The sequence below is a fragment of the Pyxicephalus adspersus genome, chromosome 6 (genome assembly GCF_032062135.1).
Source record: "Pyxicephalus adspersus chromosome 6, UCB_Pads_2.0, whole genome shotgun sequence".
NCBI classification, from domain to species: domain Eukaryota; kingdom Metazoa; phylum Chordata; class Amphibia; order Anura; family Pyxicephalidae; genus Pyxicephalus; species Pyxicephalus adspersus.
Genome location: NC_092863.1, coordinates 94,159,680 through 94,184,654, shown reverse-complemented (window position 1 = coordinate 94,184,654; position 24,975 = coordinate 94,159,680). Strand labels below are relative to the sequence as shown.

The 24,975-nt window shown below is 37.6% G+C and overlaps 1 protein-coding gene across 1 annotated transcript in view; it reads left to right on the top strand.

Moving 5' to 3' along the window:
- The window catches only part of TTC33 (tetratricopeptide repeat domain 33), a 156,300-nt gene that overhangs the window by 71,493 nt on the left and 59,832 nt on the right, over positions 1 to 24,975 (top strand). The window contains exon 3 of the mRNA XM_072416635.1: positions 18,849 to 18,930. Within this exon, the coding sequence (XP_072272736.1) occupies positions 18,849 to 18,930 (82 nt within the window). The remainder of the gene's footprint in view (positions 1 to 18,848; positions 18,931 to 24,975) is intronic.

Here is a 24,975-nt window from a genome sequence, read left to right as displayed (position 1 = left end):
ATATAGATGTAAATATCCATCCACAAAGAGAAATATCTGAGCAGGAAAGGGGTTGGGGGAAAATTATTCTGAAGGAGGGACAGTCCTTTTAAATCGGACACACCTCGGTGGTAGGTTCTTTTCCATATGGAGCATTGACATAAAAGGAGTCAGGTTCAAGGTTGTGGTGCATTATTGCACGTGTTAAACCAGTCTAAAACACAACTCCAGTCAGAGATTTTCTTTGGCTTTGGATCGTGTGAGAAGGGTTCTGATAAATTTTGTGTTAATCATATTGCTTTCTGAGAAATTAAGTGTACATACTGAACATCATGAAGTCCCTCGGTGTTGTTCACTTGACCATATGTACTTTCTCCCACGCTATTAATAATAGATTATTCTAATACAAGGTTTTATGTCTCTTCGGCTAATTTAATACTGAGTAGATTTTTATTAAAATCTACCGTCAAAATGAACAGACATAAATTGGCGGTTACATTTATTTTTCATCCATATTCATTTTTACCACTGGAATAAAAAAAGAAAAGCATCAAATATAAAATATACAGCTTTTGTTAATTTTTTATATCTTATTTTTTTTTTACTTTTGGGTTAATCAAGCAACAGCACTGAGGGGAAATAGGATAACGGGCAGTAATTAGACTTGGTTATTAAGAGGTTTCTCCAATAAGTCATTTCAATTCTTAAAGTCCAGCTTTAGTCTTTCATAGTATTGGTTTTAGTGTGGAAGGGGCAGAACCATTGTTAGAGTTTTTTCAGCAAATTCTAGTAGGAAATACTGAGGCTTCTTCTAACTGAAAAGAAGCCCAACAACCTAAAAAGGAGGATCTAGTACTCCACCTACTACCCTAAGAGGGGTCAGGTCACCCACAGAAAATTTTCCACTACCCTTTGCCCTTCTACCATTGAAGAAAGAAAACTGTCTAAAGAGCATAATTGGTTATATCCCACTTCCCTCTGCCACAAAAAAAAACCCTGCTTTATTGAACTACACCCTAACCTGAAGTTTAGTGAAGTTAAAAGTGAACCTTTTTTTTAATTATGTTTTTAAAACTTAAAACTTAGTCCTAAAAAGTTTGATATTTGCCCTTGAAAACTGGGTACCAGTGATGGCTAATCATCTATTGGTCTTTATAAAACATTTGAGTAATATAGTAAAGTATAAATCCCTTGACAAAACGTCTTCCGTTTTGATAGATTTTCTACCCACTTTTTATTGCAATCCGTGTCCCTGTTGAGGAGATTCACCACTATTATTTGTAATAACAGTAAAAGGAGATCCTAAATGTTAGGGTCCACCCCAGACCAAGAGGGTAGGGGGAGATCTTCCAGTGGAGATGCCTTTTTTAAGGACAACTGTCCATAAAGAAAATTGCCCTCACTTTGGTGGATTTCCTTTAACATACTGTTGTGTCTCTGAAAAAAGTTTCACCCTTTCTTACTTTATCTAAAGCTATGCGTACACTTGAATCCGGCATAATTTGTTAATGTTTACTTTATTCTTCCCATTCAATAATTTAATTATATTTCTTTAAATGCTGTCCTTCTATTCATGTTTTTATAATGTTTAGACATACAACTAACAAAGTGTCTCTATGATATAATGCTAAATTCCTTTGGTTCCATCTTATCAATCCTCTCTGCTGCCTATGAACTAATACAAAAAATCATGACCTGAAAAAATTATTAGCTAATGTCATCTTTAAGGAATGTATATAATTTATTATTAGGTTCTGTTTTTCCTCTCTTTTTAAATGCGTAAGCAGATACCTAACCCATGGATTCTGTTGAACTTTGCAGAGATCCCTCCTCATCACCCACTTTTACACATGACAGTAAAAACTTGGAGGAGTAGGGATGACACAGAATCCCCTTTCCATGGTTTAGTTATTGGACATTTCTACAGAAAAAGCTGACCTTACATACCTAAACTCTTGTCCTGTTTGTTTTGGATCCAAGTTATGAGTAGGTTGTCTGACTGATAGACTCAACTAGGCTAGACATAAAAAGCATTTAGTATGATACTGTTTAAAAAAATAGTTAGTTACTGGAATATCTGTGTTCTTTTTTTTTATTTGTGTCCAGTAGGTTCAAACTGAACAACCATAGTGCTAGAAGCCAGAATGTAACTCCAAGGGATAAAGAAGGGACAACCTGGGTCAGCTTGTAGTAGAACAGCTAAATACGTACATGAGAACTCTTTCACCAGCCAAAGAATTTGTATTTTTAGCTATCCTGAGATTTATGACACAGCAAAACTCTGTCTGGCAAGAGACTTTTTTTTTGTAGGTAAAACCCACATTTAGGCTAACTTGTTTTTTTCAATATTTATGTAGCTGTTATTTAAGGGGGGAAGCCCAGAGAATTAGCTTGGAGTTACACATACAGGTCTTGCCCCCCCCCCATGACTGGATAGTGAGAGAAGAACCAACATGTTCCTCAGTGGCACATGGGCACATAATTGGCTGACGGGTTTTCTCCTTCTCTTAGCTTTGTTTAGGGAACTGGGGGCAGCACAGTGGCTCAGAGGTTAGTTCTATAGCTTTTGCAGCACTAGGTCACAGGTTCGAATCTCAGGCCAGGAAACTATCTGCATGGAGTTTGCAGGTTCTCCTTGTGTCTGTGTGGGTTTCCTCTGGGTACTCCAGTTTCTTCCCACATTACAAAAACAAGCAGTTAGGTAATTGGCTCCCCCCCCCAAAAAAAAGAAATTGACCATAGACTGTAATAAAAAGACATATGACTATGGTAGGGACATTAGATTGTGAGCCCCTGAGGGACAGTTAGTGATATGACTATGGACATTGTACAGCACTGCGTAATATGATGGGGTTATATAAATACTTTGTATTAATAATACCTGCTAGGGAACGGAGGCAGTAAGTCTAACTGACAGTAAGTCATCTCTGAACCTCTGTGTAGTTGGCTGACAACCATGCAGTTGATGGTAGGATAATGGAGTTTCTAATAGAAAACTACTAAAACATTGTGGAAAGTATGTCTTTCAGGAGCACAATTGAAACCATTGGACATTTGTGTTCAAATGCTAGCTGACATGGACTGATCTGAAAGTTCTTTGCATAACTACCATTAATCTTAACACTGTTCCATTAATCTACACATATAGACTGAGGACGTGGGTTTTTGTCTCTGTGTTCCTGAGGAAGTGGACATTGATCCCCAAAATGTGTGGGACAGCAATATAAAGAGACTGCTTGGAAATATATATATTTTGTCAAATGTAAAATTGATGTGAATCTTTAAAATAGATTTTAATTGTCTTAAATGAATGGATTTTAGTGTAAAAAATTAGTTTTAGTACAAAATTTCCCAAAAACATAATTACTCAAGTCCACAACATATAGTTTGCCTACTTAGGTAATTATAATAATTTTGTTCTTTTAAAATTAAATTTAAAGGGCAGATCCTCTTTTTCTCCCTTAATATTGATATCCAATTTACAATCCGTATCCCTCTCTCTATTATATATTTTTTTGACCATGGCCCAAATTGTAATCATTTTGTGCAATTAAAACGACAATATGGATATCATATACTGCAAAAAGGAAAATTAAATTGATACGGGGCTTTTAAGGCATAGAAAATCACTTTACATATAAAAACAGAAGTTCTATTTTACATTACAAAAACTAATAAACAGAATAAAACATAAATAAAAAAATGTTGGTGACATAATCTTAAAACTATTGCTTGACGCGTTTCATAGACAAAGTGCACTTAACTGGAACTTAATTGAGATCTAAAAGTGCAAACAATAAACATATTTTAATGACTCAAACCACAAACATATGGTGTATCAATAAGGGGAGAGAATTGTATTATAGGTAAATTATACCATGAATCATGTTTGTCTACAGACTTCATTGCTGACTTTGCTTGCACCTCTACTTATGTGATGCCTGCGAGCTGTCAATATTGAGGGGATTGTAGCTTTTTGAGAAGCATTGGTGAAAACTGTGAGTTGGAAAATTGTGAATAATTTTTATTGATACACTAAATGTTTGTGGTTTGAGTAATTAAAATATTTTTATTGTATGCAATTTTAGATCTCAATTAAGTTTCCTGAGAAAGTGGACTTTGTCTATGAAACGTGTCGAGCAATGATTGAGATTATGTCACCAAAATTTTTTTTGTTATGTTTTTATCAGTTTTTAATTTATTATTGTAATGTAAATGAATTTCTGTTTTATCTAAAGTGATTTGCTATAAAAAGTCCCATATCAGTTTATTTTTCCTTTTTGCATTGTACTGTTTACTGAGGAATGGTTCATGTGCACATATATCCTACCTTGGATTTAAATTCTGCTAAAAAGTAAAATATGTATATCAAAGTTTGGATGTTCATATGTACAAGGGTGCAGCCACATACTTGCCAATTCATGCTGCACGCATTGGACTTTCGACCCATCTGCCTCCTCCTGCACATCTCCATTGGCCACTGGCTAACCTGGTATAAAAATGGATGGAGTAGGAGGTAGCAGCAAGCTATGACATTACTAAAATTGTCAGGTCTTTTCCTATGAGAAAAAGATTTGTTAAAGCAGAGTATTGGAGACTGCTGCAGGTATGTAGAGCCACATCATTTTTTTATTATTATTTTATATTAATTTATCATTTTTATGTTTTCAAAACATATTTTCTCCTCTTTTGCAGCCACCTCTGTAAATGAAGAAGTAGGTCTTCTAATCTGAAGCAGCTAGCTTAAGTAAAAGTAACATTTCCAAATCTCTGAATTGTTCAAATCTCACACCATAGGCAAAGATGATATATTGGGATCGAAAAAGAATACATCTCATCTGGCTCACCCATCCCCAGTGATAATGATATGTTTTGCTACTATAGTAATTTGTATACTTTAATAAATGTGTCTTCTGCACTTCATACTTGGTGGCCAGCAGACCCGGCACTTAAATCCTTTCATACATAGCAATGAGCAGCTGTGATCCCTTGACATAACTATGGCTCAGTGATTAATCACACTAAAGCTCTAAAAGCAATAATGTACTGTTACTACGAGAAAAATCATAGTATTTATGGTAATATAGTGCTTCGTGATTCAGCATAGGACTCTTGGGTGAGGAAGTCATCTGTTTTACAGATGACTAAACTTTAATATGGACCTTTATTGAATAAGTAGTAACGGCTCGCCAGCTGTTTTTTTTCTGACACTTCTGTGTATTGTGGATATTTGTAATGCCTTTTTCAAGTTCTACTGAAGGGAAATTTGTCTATCATTAGAGAAAGCTTTTGTTATGATGTCATTGGGGGACTTTTGTGAACTCCAGTGCCAGAAAAACTTGTTGACTATGAGTGAAGTGTAATGCTAGCCCCATGTGTACAATGGAATAATGCCCACGGAGATCAACATAGTACGATTTGTTTGTTGTTCTAGGAAAACACGATACATCCAATGAAGACGTTAAAGTAGACCTTCCACTGGATTTTAAATTGATTTTTATCCCTTGCCCTCCCACTTCCACAATCACTGCTTTTTACGAAGACATTTTTACTTTCTTATTCCTTACCTTGAGTAGAGTGAGGATGATGTAGCAGTTCTCTTCTCCACAGCTTTCAAGGATATATGTCATACTTCCCAGAAAGTTGAAGGTGCTCAAATCTCATGAGACTTCACCCCTACATTTCCATTTTCTTTATTGCAAAAAGGAACCAGCTATGTCCTTTCTGCAGTAATCATTTTTACCTGCCTAATCTTCTCCTCATCTGTCAAAATTAGCTGAGCTGATCATTGGTTACAAGGATACCTGGCACATTCCTGTGGGTCCTGGGAGTCCATGAGCTCCAATGCTCCTGCACGGGAGTTACGTCATCCTGGCCTGGCCAATCAGGATAGCCAAAGATCAGAGTGATGAAGGGAACTACATGGTTGTACCTGTGACGGAACAAGGATGGATGAATATATACTGGGTATTGCTCTGCCTAAAAAGAGGGCCAAAAGTGGTACTATGAAAGGGACATTCAACAGATGATTGTCCAGTTAGAAATAATTTTAGTGTTGGATAGCCCTGGGGATATTAAAACTCTTCCAAATTTTTCATTTTGCTGTCTTTATGTAAATAGGTAGATTTTTCATCACTTTCTGTTTTGAGAAACTTTAGGAAGTGGGATAAATCCACTCCTAGTTGTTGCCAAAACAGTGCAAGATTTCCCCTCCAATCCTTTACTGGTAACAACTGTCGATTTTGGATATTCCCTTACTTTCCATTCTGATAACAATGGTCTTCAGGAGGAGGAATGCATGTATTTCCCCAAGTGGGATACAGACAGCAATAAAACTGCACAGGATTCTAATCCTTTTATTCTGTTATCCAAACTAAAATAAAAGATTGACTTTAGATAGACCGTAAAGAGTATATTCTAAAAATGTCTATGTAAAATGTATTAAAACAACTCAACTAGTTGCAGTTAATAGACTTGTAGGCATTTTTATTTAACATTGATACATCAGTCTTGTCTATGGTGAACAGCTATTTCTGTTTGAACTACGCTGGGTGGTCTTCAGTGGGTTCAAAGACCCAACTGTGCAGTTTGCATAAAAGATATAAGAGTTATAAGTTACAGTCTTATAAAAAAGACAATCGCCATTTAGATTTTTGTACCTGACCCACCAGAGCAGTGTTTCTCAACCAGGGTTCTGTGAAATCATAGGGTTCCTCCAGAGGCTATTAGTGGTTCCTTGAGCAATGAGCAATTTGTGGCTGTCAGGTCAGTTTACCTGACGCCAACTTTTTGGCTATCAGTGAGGGTAACATTTTTTTCCTTGACCACCACCTTAATATACTGTGAGCTGTGGATATAGTAATTTTATTAGAGGTTCCCTGAGGACCTGAAAGTTATTTCAAGAGGTTCCACAATGTTCCATCCTCTGTCGAACATCTTAATACATGTATTCAACCATTACAAGGCCTGTTTTATAGCAACTCAGATCTCCGGATACATTTTCATTTGCCATATAAGTAAAGTGGAAATGTTAATCGCTGTATCTTATCTCCCTTCTCCATCTAATGTACATCCTAGACAGGGTAAAACCACAGCATTAAAACATTGTATGATAACATTCCATTAAAAACAGGAAGCGCCCTCGCTAATGTTTGGTTACCCTGAGCGTGCATTGTCCAGAGCTTGTCACAAAAAGAACCAACCACTTAAAGCAAATTGAAATTTTCTGTTTATTCTTCCATAAAAAAAGTGCTTTAAGCATGCAGCGTATCATACGGACCTCTAATGTCGGAAACATGAGGTTTCAGCAGTCCGGACAGTTATCTCTGTTATTGTTTGCTTTTAGGGATTGAAGCTTATGATGTTTTATCGACTTAAGAGATCTCTGTATGTTTAATTAATGCTCATTATGTATAGAGATCGTATGGCGATGGGTACCAACAGTGCAAAGCTCTTGTTTCATAACACCATATTTGTTTATTTTTAGTTTTTAGTTAATTTTTATTTTACATTTTTACAAGCTTGGTCTTTTGGATGGCTAAAGCCAAATATCTTACTACAAAGAAGCCTTTCACAACCTTTTTAACGTGGGAAAACCCTAGAACAGGGTTCGCCAACCGGTGGTCGGCAAAAATATTTTGGTGGTCTGCGGCTCTGGCCCAAGTGGGCTCAGAAGAAGGACCCCGCTGGGGAGACGCACTGGCCAGAGCCGCGGACTATGTCTCCCGTACAAATCCCAGGCTCAGGGAAGGGAGTGGGCTGTGTCCCTGGACACAACCCGCCCACTCTCCCATCGCAGGCTCAAATCTAGGTTGGGAAGTGGGGGGGGGGGGGGGGCTATGCCATTATGTCACTGTGGGGGAGTGACACCCGGCTCCCCGCTCATGCGCAGTCAGGAGACGGTAATTTTAGTGGTCTGCGGGACCAAAAAGGTTGGCGACCACTGCCCTAGAAAACACTTTCAGGTCTTAAGGAACCCCTACTATAATTACTATATTCACAGCTCACTTACGTTACCACATGGGTAATTGGAAGAATACTTCTTATATTGCTGGCCTGTGAGAAGAATGCCACCATTACAGATGGCTAAAATGGTCATTGGCATCAATTAAACTGGCAAAAATTGCTGAAATGAACCCCTAGCAACCTCTGGAGGAACCCTAGGGTTCCATTGCACCTTGGTCGTGAAACATCCTTCTATATGGTTTGATTTTCAGTTTGTTTAGTTTCAGATTACATAGACCACTTGTATTGCTCCAGTAATACCAGCACATAAAAAACTTTTTCCACAGAGTGGTAAGTTCAACGAAATTCCACACTAACTATGCAAGTGTCACATCAGCTCTATGGTCAAATGTACAGCCATGCACCACCCCAGCCTTTTCACCCTCACAAACAGGAGCTCTTACCCAGCAACCAAATAGAAACGGCTTTTCTCTCTCATCAGATTGAAAACCTGGTAGGAAATTTGTAATGCCATTTCTAAATTCTACAACGGGGAAATTTGTCCATTAATAGAGAAAGCTTTTGTTATAATGCCATTGGGGGACTTTTGTGAACCACAGTGCCAGAGAAGCTTGTTGACTGAGTGAAGTATAATGCTAGCCCCATGTGTACAATGAAATGAAGCCCACGGAGATCAACATAGCATGAGTTGTTTGTTGTTCCAGGAAAACACAATGGGCCTGATTTATTAAAGCTCTCCAAGACTGGAGAGAATACAGTTTCACCAGTGAAGCTAGGTGATCAAGTCAACCTGGAATGGATTTCTTCAATGTCATTTGCTATTTGCTACTAGATGCTTTGAATCCTGGACCAGATCCATCCCAGGTTTGTTGGATCACCCAGCTTCACTGGTGAAAGTGTACACTCCAGCTTTGGAAAGCTTTAATAAATCAGGGCCAATCCATCCTATGTAGACGTTAAAGTCGACCTTCCACTAGATTTTAAATTGATTTTTTACCTTTGCACTCCCTCTTCCAAAATCACTGCTTTTTACAAAGTCAGGTTATATGTCATATTTCCCAGAAAGTTGCAGGTGCTCAAATCTCATGGGATTTCACCCCTACATAGCATACATCTACTATGTATGAAAAAAAATGACACCAGGCAAGTCTTTATTGCATAAAGGAACAAGCTATGCAGGAAACCTTCCCATCACTCTCCTTGACCAGGCTGCAAGGCCCAATGGAAAAAGAAATTTAGCTTTTACTTTGTACAGCAGACCATCTAATCACTGTGTCTTTTAAATCTTGTAAAACACCAAAGATGAGGTGCAAGATGTACTCCATCTCAAACCAACTCCTGGACCATCTGAGGCTGCTGTTTGTCTTAATAAATTTATATTTAAAAAATAAAGTGTATTACTAAATACCATAAACAGACAATGACTGTCTGTGATGATCTGCCTCTTGTGTGTTTCATTTCTTGGTTGTTAAAAAGCTATTAATATGAGAAAGGACTATAGCTCCAATGTAAATGTCAGAAATGTATATTTACAGATGTTTCTTGGGAATAAGAATGATCGATTCAATAATAATTTAATAATTTCTGTTTAAACATTTTATTACACTTATCAACTAATAGGACTCGAAGGCACAGTTAGCAAAGAAAACATACCCCTGAACTATATAAATAGGGCCTTGGCCCATTACATTATAAAACTAGTTGTTGTTGTGGCAGACCAGCTTTCAACTTTCTCAACAGAAGTCAAGGTTTGTGTATTAGAGCTCAATGGGGTCTGATATCCTGGAACATTGATAATGGTAGTGTATTGGGGGGGTTAACTGCATCCTATGGAAAACAGATTTATTTAAGTTCTCCGGCTTTACAACTTTATTTTTCTCTTTTGCTCTATTAACCCCATACGAGGATTTGCTTTATACTGCTAAATTGCGTCAAGCTTGACCTTAAAAGATACATCACACCCCATTCCTAAACACACATCAGAAAATGTATTTAAAGTGAAATACCATGAGACTACGTACTCTGGTACTATAGATCTTACTGATAGGTTTGTTTTTGTAGCTTGTATTATGTGGATTTACGTAAGATTTAGGGCACAGAGATGTATGAGAAGAACGTAGTATATGAGAGCTCTTTGTATGTGCTTGCCAGGGAGATAAGTGAAAATTTTTCTGTAAGAGATAAGTCAATGTAAACCATCCTAATGTCAAGTTATATATCTTAGAATTATGTTGTCTTACAACTGACGATAGTGGGAAAAGGAATACTGCTTTCTAAGAACATGTTGTAGACATATCTTCCCAAACTTTTCTCCTATAGCTCACATTTTTATTAGTCGTTCAACCACTTAAAAATGCTTTTATGCCAATATTTAGAAATGCTGCCATGTTTTTTTGTCATCTGTGTCCTAATTCTTGTGACATTTGGCCTGGTAACCATTGTCAACACAGAGATTTGGAGAAAACTCAAAATTTTACAACTCTTTTAAGGAAGAGAAAATCATCCAATAGCAGCTGTCTGATCAAGGATTTCCATCGGGGTTATAAAGATTGTTTCCAGTTTTTTTTTGGCTGTTTTTCCAGAATAGGACATTAAGAGATGTCTGCATAATGATTATGGACAAGGGTTAAACCTTTCTGAAACTAAAAATAATAGTCTTGGCCTAATATATTTTTTAATTTGAATTTGTGCATAGTTTATAAAGACCCAAGGAAACAGGTTTAGTTTGATGAAAACCTCCAAATATTTACTATCTTTCTTTTGCACCCCTACCAGTCAAATGCCAGGTGGTGCTGTAGTCATACCTTACGCTAAGTTATGTGAGATATGCTTCTTCCTACCTAGAAGGTTTTGATATTTTTCTTTGGCTTCAGACACTGAACAGATAGGCAGGGGTTGAAGGAAACATAAATATAAGATTGTGAAGAAAGGGGGACTATCCTTCTAACACAATCCCCTCAACGCTGAATGTGCCTTTTTATTATTATTTGGCTTCAGTTTTGAGGGTCTACCTGTGCAGTGGAAATGGGATTTAGTGAATTTAATGTTGCACTTTTGATTATGATCTTGCTATTGTATTGATGATCGTCTTGTATTACCCGTGTTATGAAAAAAACTTACAAGAACAAAGGTTGGGGCAATACTGTTGGCTCCGTGGCTAGCAATCTTGCTTTTGCAGCTGTGGGTCCAAAGTTCAAATCTCAGCTAAGATGCTACTTGCAGTTTTTCTTGCATAGGTTTCCTCTGGGCACTGAATTTTCATCCTACTTCTCAAAAACATGCAGTTAGGTTAATTGAATTCCACCCAAATTAGCCTTAGACTGTGTTAATGATATATGCAGTTAGGTCCATAGATATTTGGACAGACACAACTTTTTCTAATTTTGGTTCTGTACATTACCACAATTACTTTTAAATGAAACAACTCAGATGCAGTTGAACTGCAGACTTTCAGCTTTATTTCAGTGGTTTGAACAAAAAAATAGCATAAAAATGTGAGGAACTAAAGACTTTTTTTTTACAAAATCACCTTATTTCAGGGGCTCAAAAGTAATTGGACAAAATAATAAGCTGGAAATAAAATGTTCATTTATAATACTTGGTTGAAAACCCTTTGCTGGCAATGACAGCCTGTAGTCTTGAACTTTAATTTAATTTAATTCTTTGCCAGACCTTTTTTTGCAGCGGCTTTCAGTTGCTGTTTGTTTGTGGGCCTTTCTGTCCGAAGTTTAGTCTTCAACAAGTGAAATGCATGCTGGGTTCAGATCAGGTGACTGACTTGGCCATTCAAGAATATTCCACTTCTTTGCTTTAATAAACTCATTGTCCATCATTGTCCATCTGTATTATGAAACGCCTCCCAATCAATGTGACTGCATTTAGCTGGATTTGAGCAGACAGTATGTCTCTGAACATCTCAGAATTCATTCGGCTGCTTCTGTTCTGTGTCACATCATGGATAAACACTAGTGTCGCAGTGCCATGGCAGCCATGCATGCCCAAGCCATCACACTGCCTCCACCATGTTTTACAGATGATGTGGTATGGTTTGGATCATGAGCTGTTCCAGGCCTTCTCCATACTTTTTTCTTGCCATCATTCTGGTAAAGGTTGATCTTGGTTTCATCTGTCTAAAGAATGTTTTTCCAGAACTGTGCTGGCTTTTTTAGATGTTTTTGAGCAAAGTCCAATCTAGCCTTTCTATGCTTGAGGCTTATGAGTGTCTTGCACCTTGCAGTGCACCCTCTGTATTTACTTCCATGCAGTCTTCTCTTTATGGTAGTCTTGGATATCGATACGCCTACTTCCTGGAGAGTGTTGTTCTCTTGGTTGGGTGTTGTGAAGGGGTTTCTCTTCTCCATGGAAATGATTCTGTGATCATCCACCACTGTTGTCTTCCATGGAAGTCCAGGTCTTTTAGCGTTGCTGAGTTCACCAGTGCTTTGTTTCTTTCTCATGATGTACCAAACTGTGGATTTTGCCACACACAATATTATAGCAATTTCTCTGATAGCTTTCTTGGGTTTTTGCAGCTTAAGGATGGCTTGTTTCACCTGCATGGAGAGCTCCTTTCACCGCATGTTTTCTGTTCACAGCAAAATCTTCCACATACAAGCGCCCTGCCTAATTGATAATGACATAACAAAGGAATTGCCCACACCAGCCCATGAAAAAGCCTTTGAGTCAATTGTCCAATTACTTTTGAGCCCCTGAAATGAATCACTTAAATGAATGAACCACTTGTAAAAAAAAGCTTTAGTTCCTCACATTTTTATGCAATCTTTTTGTTCAACCCACTGAATTAAAGCTAAAAGTCTGCAGTTCAACTGCATCTGAGTTGTTTCATTTAAAACTAATTGTGGTAATGTACAGAAACAAAATTAAAAAAAAAGTTGTCTCTGTTCAAATGTAACTGTCCTAACTGTAACTATGGTAGTGACATTAGATTGTGAGCCCCTTTGTAAAGTGCTGCGTAATATGACCACACTTTATAGATTTAAATGAATATATAAAAGTCTAAAAAAGTAGTACTCCTTTTGTAGGGGAATTCTTGAAATTGAATTTAATAGTAACTGAAAGAAGATTTTAGGTCCCCAAAGGACTACAGTCCTTAGCATTTTATGGCAAGAAACAGCTGCTGCACTGGAAGATCACTAAATTCTAGGCTTGAAATCTTCTATTTTCCATGAAATTTGATGTAGTCTGTTAGATTAAATAACATTTGGAAAGTCATTTAGAGGTCATGTAATTTAGAGTTTCTATTGCAGGCAAAATAAACTGAAACAAAAATAACAGCTAGATTGTAAACATGTGGAAATTTTGTAAATATGTGAATTAACTGAAACTAAATCCAAAATTAAACAAGGCAAAATCAAATGGCAATCAATTGAAATTGGAAAGTGGCAAATTGGCAATGAGTGAATTTTAACTGTCTATAGAAGCAAAGTGGTAAAAAGATTTTTGGTTTTATGGTCCAAATGTGCTTGCACACTGCATTTAATACACAAGTAGGAAGAACAACAGATGGCGGACTGCATTTCCCAGCATCCCTGTTTTGGATGAGGAGGCAGGACCTTAATTTTTTACTAGGAAACCAAACGGCAGGAAGGATCCAGGGTAGATAGGTGTACAGCTACAGCCATGCAAAACTACACAATGGGGTTTTGAATTTGTAAAGATAAGATAAGAAAAAGCATATATTTTTTTAATTTGCATTAGGAGTTTGCAACAGTTACAACAGTAGTTTGTGTATTTAACATTAAAGAAAACAATAATAAACAGTGCCTAAACTCAACATAGTCCTCCTATGATTAGCAGCGATAGAATATCATACATGTCAAATCTTGTCTCAGCCCCGACGCGTTTCACCTAGAAGGCTTTCTCAGGGGGTTTTGGGGGACATATGTTTGACAGTATACTTGCGGTGATAACAAGTAAAAACTCATGGAATAATCCACTAGAGAGTAATGAAAAATCTCCCAAGGATATTATTTTGTGTTTGTCAGTAGTAATTTTAATATTGTTACCAGTGGGAAGAGGGCCTAGTATTAGTAACCTTCTCCCCAGAGTAAAACCAGGGTACCAAAAGTAATAAATGGGTTCAATTATATTGTAGAAGGTAAGTATGAAGCCAAGTTTTTCTAAACATATCTGAGTGATGGTATATTAGAAGGAATAAAATCCATATAATCCATATAATTTGCATTAATTACCATTATTCCTTTAAGAATTTTCTTTTGAATCATGAAAAAGTTATGATACACTAAGACCTTCTTTATACCTGTCCAGTGTATTACCTTTCAATTATTAATATTTGTTAATACATTAAAAGCAAAATCGGCCATGTGCAGAAGGAGCAGCCTGCTGGAATATGTGAGATATGTATCCCTGAAGTTGTAGGCTTCCCATTCAGTCTTTTTACCATCGTGGTGGTAAATACAGAAGGTGAAAAAAAACACACATTTTTTTCTTTATATAAAGGGTTATCCACCCCTTCATATAAAGTAAAAAATGCGCTGATTCAAAAATCGGACACAAACTTGGCGCACCACAACAAACAAATATATCTATCTGTAGGGTGGCTAAATTACATGTGCATTGAACTGCCATTGTTAAGCCACATTAAGTTGCCATCCCAACTGAATGGCACTGCACCCTTTGCCATTGGTATGGAACTTGCATGCTAGTAATTGGATAAATGACAAACGCTTGGTGTGATCATTTAACTTTCACCTTAAAATGTTCAGTTTGCAAGCATAAAAATATAACAAATGTGGATTATCATCATCATTATCATCAATTTGTTTTATTAAATGGTTATTTAAGTGTTAGGTCTTATTTCATGAAAGTCTTATTACTTCATATCTTCTCCTCCTATGAAGTGTTATTTTATTACCACTCTTAATGACTTCCTTAATGACTTCTTATCTTGCTGCCCTTTGTAGAAATATCAACAGAGACCTCATAATGGCCTTTAAGATAACGCTGACAGTGTTGCAATACACCAGAACTTACAGAGCAGGCTTAATAAAGCTTGTTATGCACTTTTTTGAACTAGGAATATATATTATATAGCAAAAATATGGAGTATGTCTAAAGGAATTTCTCCCTGTTCAGCCAAAGCATTTATAAGTTCATGGACTTGAAGACCTGACTCACAGACACCATTTAAATTTATCCAAAAAATATTTCCTAGGGTTGGGGTCAGGGCTTTGTACAGACCACTTGAGTTCCTCCACACCAGACTCATCAATCCTTGTCTTTGTGCACAGTGATGCTGGACCAGAGAAAATGGCCTCTCCCAAACTTCTTTATAGTTGAAAGCTATAGTTGGTTTGAGAAATGGAAATGGTTTGGGACAATTTAAGAGCAGAGCAGACATTTATGGTCCTAGATGGAGGAGGACAGAGTAGGGGTGCTCAGATGAACAAAGATATGTCTTTTCTTTTTACATTTGCCTGAAATTATTTTGTGGTTTCTTTATCTACATATATAGATATATTCTTCCTGTATAGAGATATATATATTTGCATTTGCTTTGTGTTTACAACGTATATAACAGTGTTCTCCCCAGCCCCTTTTAGCTGGGCGCACCACCTGGAACTTTTCAATAACCACCCAGCTGTTTTTGGGTGGTTACTGAAGAGTGGGGTCACAACACGGGCTTCCACCCGCCTACAGCTTCTTCCCACTAAATATATATAAATATTATACATTCTTTATGCACTCAATTTTACATATACATTTTTTTCTTAGCGCATATTTATAAATATACTCTTTTTTAGTATATTCACTTTCACTGTTTGCCAGTATAATTTACTTACAATTATTAACATGCTGTCTAAGTTCTGTAGTATCTGGAAAAGTCAGTGGGAAAGTGATTAATGTCGGAATGTGCAGTGTTTTCACTCGGGAATATTGGAACATTTATGTATCAATCTCCAGAAACTTTATACTGTTGTAAACATGAAAGGGATGATATCCAGAATGACACAGGCCAACATTTCAGATTTCACAGCATTTCCTGAGCAGCATAAACAGCCCCGTAAAATCGACTAACCTTACAGTCAAACTCTAGCAGCCTGGTTGATAGACATTCCAAATGGTTGGGCCCTGTAGGGTCAGTTAACTGGCCGTTACGGAGCGCTGGAATAGTTTTACAAATTATAAATTTATACAAGAATATAGTATTTGGCTGTGTTTCTCCTCTCCACATCGCTGCTTATTTTGCACGTAATGTTTTCTTCACCTTGGGCAGAAACCCTCTGCAGCACTTTGAGACTTCATAGATTTGCGTTGGACCCAGTTGCTGCATCCTTGCATGGTTCCATACAACTCCTTCAATGTTCACTGCTCAGGTGCAGATAAAGGGTTCATTTATCATCTGTTCTGTTGAGGTAATAAGCTAAGGTGGGGGTGTTAATGCAGATTCTTTGGAAAGAGTGTTTTTTTTATATATTTATTTTTTAACCTCTTCCCATCTGTAACCTGTAAAAGAACATCTCCCAGCATGACCCCACATAATAAGGATATATTAAAAAATGGCCCCTTTGAGAGAGTGTGCCCAGCTGTTTGCACACAACCTTGCATGTCAATCATATGATCCCTTTATCCCTACTTTAGATAGTACCAAATACTCATTCAAGTGAATGAAGCTTCTGATTTTCACCTTAAATATATTACAATACCGGTATTTGGAAGCCTGATAACCAGGGAACAAACTGTGTTATTATGGTGATAAGGTACCTAAAAATGGGGAACAAAAATTATTTTTATTGCTTAGAGAGGAAATTTGCTAAAAGGATCCATAGACAGCAGTATAAACTTGACAAGGGTTCTAATACTTCCAGGAATTGCACTTTACCAACGGAGTTATGTGTGTATAGCGGTCAGTCTGGCTTCTTTTGCTTGCGTTTGACATGGCTGTTCCTGGAAAGCTGATTAGCGTCTGGTCAATGTAATGTTTCCCTGCGGTTTGGCAACATATGATGGTGTGTTTGTTGACAAATTTGATAAGTACACAAAAATGATCTTTCAGCTCATTTCACGTTAGTAGTACTGAGTCCTGGAGCACCCAATGTGTTTCCTGGCCTCGGGCTGCTCAGCTGCAAACATTTCGGTGAAACAAATCCTTATAGTACAAAGACAAACTGCAAGTGGAGCTGAAGGAACAAGAGTCATCATTTTAAGCCAGTTTATAGCCACAGAACAAAGCTGCTTTATGCTGCAGGACATTTTAAATTAGCTGGAAGAAGTCTGTTGGGGAAAGTCTTATCATGATCAAGTGAATTCATTTGTGCTTCATCAAACTATATGGTCGTCTTGAAATGATGCATTACATTAACATGCATGCACTCTCTACATTTCTGTATATTAAAATTTTGCTCTAGGCAAACCCTTTTGCTTTATAGATTTAGCTAGAGTGCAGATAGGCTCAGACCCTCTGTCAAGATTTAATTGCTGTATATGTCCCCACTGGAGACACCTAGAGACACACATTCATTGTCACCAAGAACGAATGTGAGCAGAAATCTAACATTTTGGAGATGAGGGCAAATCTTTCAATGATGAGACCTGCTTTATGGACACATGTCTAACAGGGAAGTTTCCATTAACTTCTGGTACAGTTTTGCATATATCTTCCAAAGGGATTCCTTTCATGAGCTGCACTTTTAAAAATCCCCACCACCGCCACCACCAACACACACTTCCCAAGCTTATATTCCTTTAGCAAGTCTAATCTAGTGACTGCAAGGTGCACAAACCCTAAAGCAACTAAGATATTCTAAACCATAACATTTGTTTTCACCATGCTTTACAGTTGTTCTTCTTAAATCTTGTTTTCATTACCATTACTTACCATGAACATAAAACTTTGCTTCATCAATCCACAGCACATTGTTTCAGAAGGTCTGGTCCTTCTGTGTATTTGTAATGGCAAGCTGTAGCCTCAAAAAGCAAATCATTTTTTCTGGCACACCTTCTTCCATTTAGGTTAAATTGATGCAATTTTTTTTCTAAATGTAGCTGACCCCAAATTTTGTTGGAGTTACCTGCAGATTCAGCAATACATTTTTTTGGTTCTTGTAGACATTTTTTAGCGTCAAGCGATTAGTTGCTGGGCACCCACGTTCTTCTTTTAGAATCAGATGGTAAATTTTCTGGGTCCATCAATTCTGAACAAATTAGCTGTTGTTTACAAAGTATGCCACGTGTAGAATATTTTCCTTACAGTACAATGATTGATTTCAGATCTTTTTAAATTGCATTACTGGGTTCCTGGACATCCACAACCTTATTTTGGAGGGTCTTTGAATTGACATGATGGCATCACACAGGCCAATAGCAAAGACAATACCAGGACCTAGATCTGAGTTTTAAAATAGACACCCACCAAATTACAAAAAGGAGGAAAAGGAGATAAAAGGGTCTGGACAAGGATGTAAGTACGAATGGTACTGCAGATAGTAATAAATAGTATACTATTTATTACTAAAATAGGATAGTATTAAATAATAATATATAATATAACATTTCTGTAAGACGGGCCTTATGGTGGTTGGCTCTTTTAAAAGCACAATGAAATATTTGTAGAGTGTTATCTTCTTTTCCAATCTTTACAGCTCGATGTCACAGCACTTTGTATTCTGCTTGTCATCTCCTGTGCAAAACCACTCTCCCAATAGACTTTTTTTTTCTCACATGAACCAAACAGAATGAAGTCATGGGCCTCTTATGTCTGGTCCCGGCACTGCTTTTCTTGTGTCTCCTTCCTCCTGTAAATTGCCAGACAAGTCAAAGCAGAGACATGGCTGCAGCATATTGCTAACCATTTATTATTTATGCGTTATTTATGACCATAACTGCTCACATATGTCATATAGTTTAATTTATCCTGTTTTCAGGTACTCTGAGGCTATTAAGAAATGGGATGAAGGGATACAGTCAACACCAGAGGATGCAACATTATATGAGATGAAATCACAGGTAAGACAATGCCAAATGTCACTGATGTGAAAGGGTAAATATGGCTAAAATGGTGCATCATTTTCAGGCTGTTAGGGAGTCTAGCATAAAATAGGATTGTTTTCCTTTTCTATCGTCCATTGAGGGCCATAAAAAAAATGTAAACCCTTTGGTTTATACTACTGTTTGCAGGAATATTGGATGCTGGCAAATCTGTGTATAACCCCTCCAACTATCAGCATACCACCTTGTTTTAGAAGGATGCCAGTGGACTCCCTACCTTACCTTACCTCCCTACCCCACCTTACCTCCCTACCGCAGCTATCTTTTGAGCCTTCGCTGTAACCAAGCCGTTGGTCAAGCTGTTGTGGGATGAGCTTGGAAGTGACTCTTAGGCACCAGGTTTTGCCAGAAAACTTTCCATTCTTTGCTCTTTCAAGTTATGTTTCAACAAAGCAATTTCTAGTTCTTGGAATCACTTATTTTTGCCCTGTCTATAAAAACTCTTTTAAGTATGCTCCTGCAAGAATTGTTTGCTCAATGGACAAGTTCTTCAAACCAACTTCAGTTGCTAACATGAAGGATGCTACTGGGGGCAGCAATACAGTAGGGAACATCAAAGGGGAAGATTCATATACCATTTTATTTGTACCTTTCCAGAAGAATGTCTTTAGTTTTTCTAAGCCTATGTTTTCTACTTCTGGGTCTTGGTTCTCCGACCAACCACAAAGAATTGCAGGTCTGCAACATCCATTTAGAAGCCCCCCACTTTAGCATAAATTTGCAGCCCACTTTACAGAGTGGTTGAACAATCTGTTGACCTATGGGGACAATTTAAATGTTGCATTCCCTATATATGGGAGCAAAAGTTGATGTCCCAGGGTTACATTTTGGAGTCTCTTTACATGCTCGCTCTTTACTTTTTCACCTCCAATCTCTCCTTACCCCCTCAGTGATTATCTAGTATCCAGCACACACTCTCTGGACCCTTAGATATTTTATCCTAACTTCTTTACTGTTCCAAATGCCAAATAATTTTTGTTGCTAAACCCATACAGGCCCACAAAAGTTCATAAACACTCTCAAACAGCCCATTAAAATAAACGGGGCATTTATCATATTTCATGAATTGTGGGCATTTTCCCATCTTAAAATATTATTAGTAAGCATTTTTCAGTATTGAACTTTCAGTTTAAAGCCGTTTGTCCAAAGTCGGTGTTAAGTAACAAATCTCCTGGCAGTATTAACATTATATTTGTAATTTTATCCTATAGTTACCCAATATCTGTAATACTAATTTTGTTATTGCACAACTCCAGAACTTTTGAGATGAACCCACTGTCAGGGGTTTATTGAATCTGTGTCTAGGCTTGTGATAGTTTTCTGCCCCCTTGACAGTACCACCAAAATATTTAGAGCTCTCTCCAGTGGGGACACTTGAGGTCATGAAAATTAGGCACTAGGCACATAGCAAGTTGCTGCTTTGCCTCCAGCAAAAACCACATCACAAGCCAACATGTTTGCACGTGTTACCCTTGTGTTTGCAGTTGTGGTGGAGAAAAAGCAACTACACAGCTACATGCCATTTCAAGAAACATCATTACAAACTCAACCACGCACAAGCCGTCTGTCAAAGTCGTTCCCAGTCACTGTCATACAGTTGAATGGGAGTAGTTGGGAGCACAATTGAGCATGTGGTACAATGTGAAAGGGGTCATATGGGTTAATAAAGGATACATCAAAACATGACATTCAGGGTTTTGGATAAACCTTTGGATTTGTTATCCTTGGACATAATCAGCAATATATAGTGTTTTTCTCTAAGAAAAATTTTAGTCAACATGCCTCAAATTATAGAGTAATTGCGGAAACTCAGATCATGGCCACAATTGTTTTGTGCTATATTTTTATTTTAGATTCAAATGATGTTAGAGGAGTTCTTATAATATGAATAAAATAAATCAGCGTATGGTAACTTTTATTTCTTTGTTTATTTTGTAATTATGTTATATGCAGGTCAGGGCAGCATTAAAGAATGTACATGCTCTTCTTCTTTCAAAGTTCAGTAATAGCAAGATATTGTTCTTTTTATCTCACTGCAAGTCTATCAGTATGCACAGACTTAATGAAAACAATGTCTTCCGCATGACTTTAGTGACTAATCTTTAATAGACTATGAAACATTTTATGAAATACAGTCAGTGAAGTATCACTAAAACCAAGCTATACATTAATTACAGATACAGAAATGTTTTCATTGATTCAGTCTTACAAAAAGCACATCAACAATTGTAATTTACTGACTTGGCAATGTCCTTCTAAATTTTATTAATGTTGAACAGAATCTGTTTTGAAAACTTCTTGACAGAATTATGTCCTTGTCACAACGTATCCTATTATATCAAAAGCAGATCTGCAGTTAAATGAAGCTTGGAGCTGATCCTCTTATGAAGTGCAGACTTTGGGCCCGATTTATTAAAGCTCTCCAAGTCTGGAGAGGATACATTTTCATTAGTGAAGCTGGATGATCTAGCAAACCTGAAATGGAGCTGATCCAGGATTCAAAACATTTGCTTATTTGCTAGCAAATGACTTTAAAGAAATTCATTCCAGGTTTGGTGGATCACCCAGCTTCACTGAAGAACGTGCATTCTTTCCAGGTTTGGAGAGCTTTAATTAATCAGGCCCTTTGAATCAATTGTTGGAATTACAGGTAGAGGAGAGCTCATTGTTGTATTGAGCTTTGTAGCAACATTTGTACAGCTGTGTTATAATGTAGCTTCTTTTTATTTAGGTCATAGGGTGCTTGAAGTTTCAAGTAACTAATTTGCAGAGTTTTACTGTGTGTTTTGCACAATTGGCATCAGTTCCAGACCCACTAAGCTTAAACTCTAATAAAGCCTTTCTCAACCTTTTTACATGGGAGAACCCTTGAAAAAACTTTTAGGTCCCTGACAATATTAACAATATTCAATGCGTACAATACAGGTAGTCCTGCTTTACATACGATATAGGGAATGTAGGTTTGTTCTTAAGTTGAATTTGTATGTAAGTGGGAACAGGTACATTATGTTAATGAATGCAATTAGGACAGATGTCTTTCTCAACATATTATTGGTCAGTGTGGGGTCAGTTACTGTATAAAATGCTCACTGTGAGTTAATCACAAACAAAATGTTTTTTATATAGCCTAACATTCAATAACTTCTGGAGCAAGCTGTGCTTTAACATGCAAAACGAAACAACTGCAGAGTTTGTCTTGGTCATTAAAAAGTTACAAGAGGTTTCAGAACAGCTTAGCCCTTAGGATCACCCACAACCTAACCTGTGTGTAGCAAAAGACTTCTTCTGCAAGTCATGGTAACCTCCCCCTCCGCCCCATCAAGCCTCCATCCTGCACACACGCGAGCAGGCAAGCCTAGGAGTCGTCTGTATGTCATACATCCTTACCTTGGGGACTACCTGTACATTAGTGGTGGTCAGTGGGAAGAATGAGTCTTACATTGTTGGCCATTAGGAAGAATGTCATCCATATAGATAGTCAAAAAGATCATTGGTGTCAAATAAACTGACCTAAGAGGGACAAATTGCTCATTGCTAAGGAATCACTTCTAGAGAACCTTTGGAGAAACCCTAAGGTTCCATTGCATCCTGGTTAAAAGTACTGTTGTAATGGGTCCACCTCACAGACTGTAGAGTCAGTCCAATAAATATAAAGTTAAAGGTTTAAGAAAGGAACCCATACCAATACAAAGCTATTACAAGGTGGCACTGCCTATTCAAGGCAAAGTATCAGGGCCTTTGTAAGGGAAGTCTTCTTCCTCCTAACCCTGGTAAAGCTAACCATACTAGTTCTTTCATGCTGCTCTAGTTGCTTGTTACAGAGGGAGTGAAAGCCCTGTTCCCCATGATGTTTGGCATCGATCAACACCATGGATTTTATTGCTGACTGCAATGTAGTAAATAGGGAGTGCTGGAAGGTTGCTTACAAGGTACAGTGTATCAATAGTATTGTCTGGCCCCTTTGCAGGGGTGCTATTATTTTGCTCTATATGGGAAAGGTGACATTGTTTTGTTTTAGTTATATTTCACATCTCCTTTATCTATTATATGGAGTGGAAAGCCAAAGACAATTGAGTTTTATAGCTGAAAACAGAATCTGAATGTCACTTGCCAAGCACTTTTGGCTCTAAGTCATTGTTTAAAGACATATAAAATATAGAAGTGTTTGCTGTCATTCTGTTGTGAGTCTGTGGAAAACATGGCCCTCAAGGCAGTAACTAAGCTTTTATAGGAGATTATGAAAGATTTATCTTTACGTGTAAACACTGTTTGTATCTTTTAGCAGTTATAGTAATTACTAGTATGTAGCATTGTCTCCAGCTAACAGTAGGCTATAAGAGGGCAAGTTCCTGAGGTGATAATTGCTAATAACATGCATTGAAATGTTGTATAACTTGTGCTGAGCTGTTATCTTGCAGTGTACTATAAATACAGCTGCATCCAAGAACATAATTATTTAATGAGTGGGGATAATGCACTGCTCTTTATACATGTTTTATGGCTCACTGTAAGGGAGGATTATCTAAGAGCTAAATGAGTGGAAGGCATTTAGGTGGCAGGTGGCAGTCAGTACTAGGGCTATAGAGCGATGTCTGCAAGCCCTGTGAAGAGATATGCCAAGTAACAAGTAAAACAGGTCAATGACCTGCAAATACTTCAGCTATGCTGTACTCATTACAAATAACTCTGGAAACTGTACCAAAAACATATGCACAAGGCGAAGAATTACTCTCTCTTTAGTCTCCTTGCCGCTTAACTTTACTGATTTCTAAGTTGCCAGGCCTTGTGTGGAGGCAGCCATGAAGCAGAGATTTGCTTTCCCAATTTTACTCCAAATACTAACACTACATATAGGCAAATTTAAGGCTTAGGCACTGGTTTGCCACACAGGAAGTGCAATGTTATTTTTGAGGAGCGATTAGAGAGGAAAGGTGCTATGATCAGGGACTTGCCTACTGACAATTTCTAAATGTTCATTTTAACATAGCAAATTTTTACTTTTTAAATTCATGTTCACCAAATTCCTTCTCTGTACCACCACCCCATCGCGCACACACACACTGCCCACTTTTAAAACTCCTTTTCTGAGCTGAATTGGGGCCATCGCCATTTAACTCATTTGTGAGCCAATTATGTTTTTGTCATACACTTGTTTGTGTTTGTTATCACAAAGCCATTGGTTCACTTTCAAATTATGAGAGTGCCAGTTGGTCCATGAGTAGGGCCTAATACACACAAATAAGTTTACAGCCAGTTTTGCAGTCAACTGACTGGTCAATATCCAGATGGCTAACCCATTGGAGTTCCCAAAACTTCACACACATGCACACCTTCTGCCCTTCTGATTATTTTCCCCAGATAAAAAGCAAATGGAATTCTGAGTGGATATATTTGATTGTACATACTACTCTATCCCCAAATGACCATACCTCCCCACCACCAAAAACACTCTATTAAAATCAATTGGTTGTTACATTTCACAGAAAATAGATTGAAAGAGAAAATCTGCTCATCTTCCACTGGTCACTTTTCTTCAAAAAATACTAAATGCCTAGCTTTCGTGCTGGCCCTATAGAGTTCAGCTGCATTCACAATGTTGTTTTGTGGCAATATGTAGCTATACGCATTGCAAACTCCTATTTATTAATAATGGGCCTGATTTATGTAAACTCTCCAAGGCTGGAGAAGATACACTTTAATCAGCGAAGCTGGGTGATCCAGAAAACCTAGAATGGATTTCTTGCTATTTGCTAGAAAACGTTTTGAATTCTGGACCAGATCCATTCCAGGTTTGCTGGATCACTCAGCTTCACAGATGAAAGTGTATCTTCTCCAGCCTTGGAGAGCTTTAATAAATCAGGCCCAATGGATCTACCTTTTTTTTTGGTTGAGATCAGATTAGAGATAATGCCCCTGATTCATCAATAAAATCCGCGCTCGCTGGAAGCGCGAACGTACGCGCGGCCATCGATCGCGGATTACCGCGGTCCGGACTCGAGTATG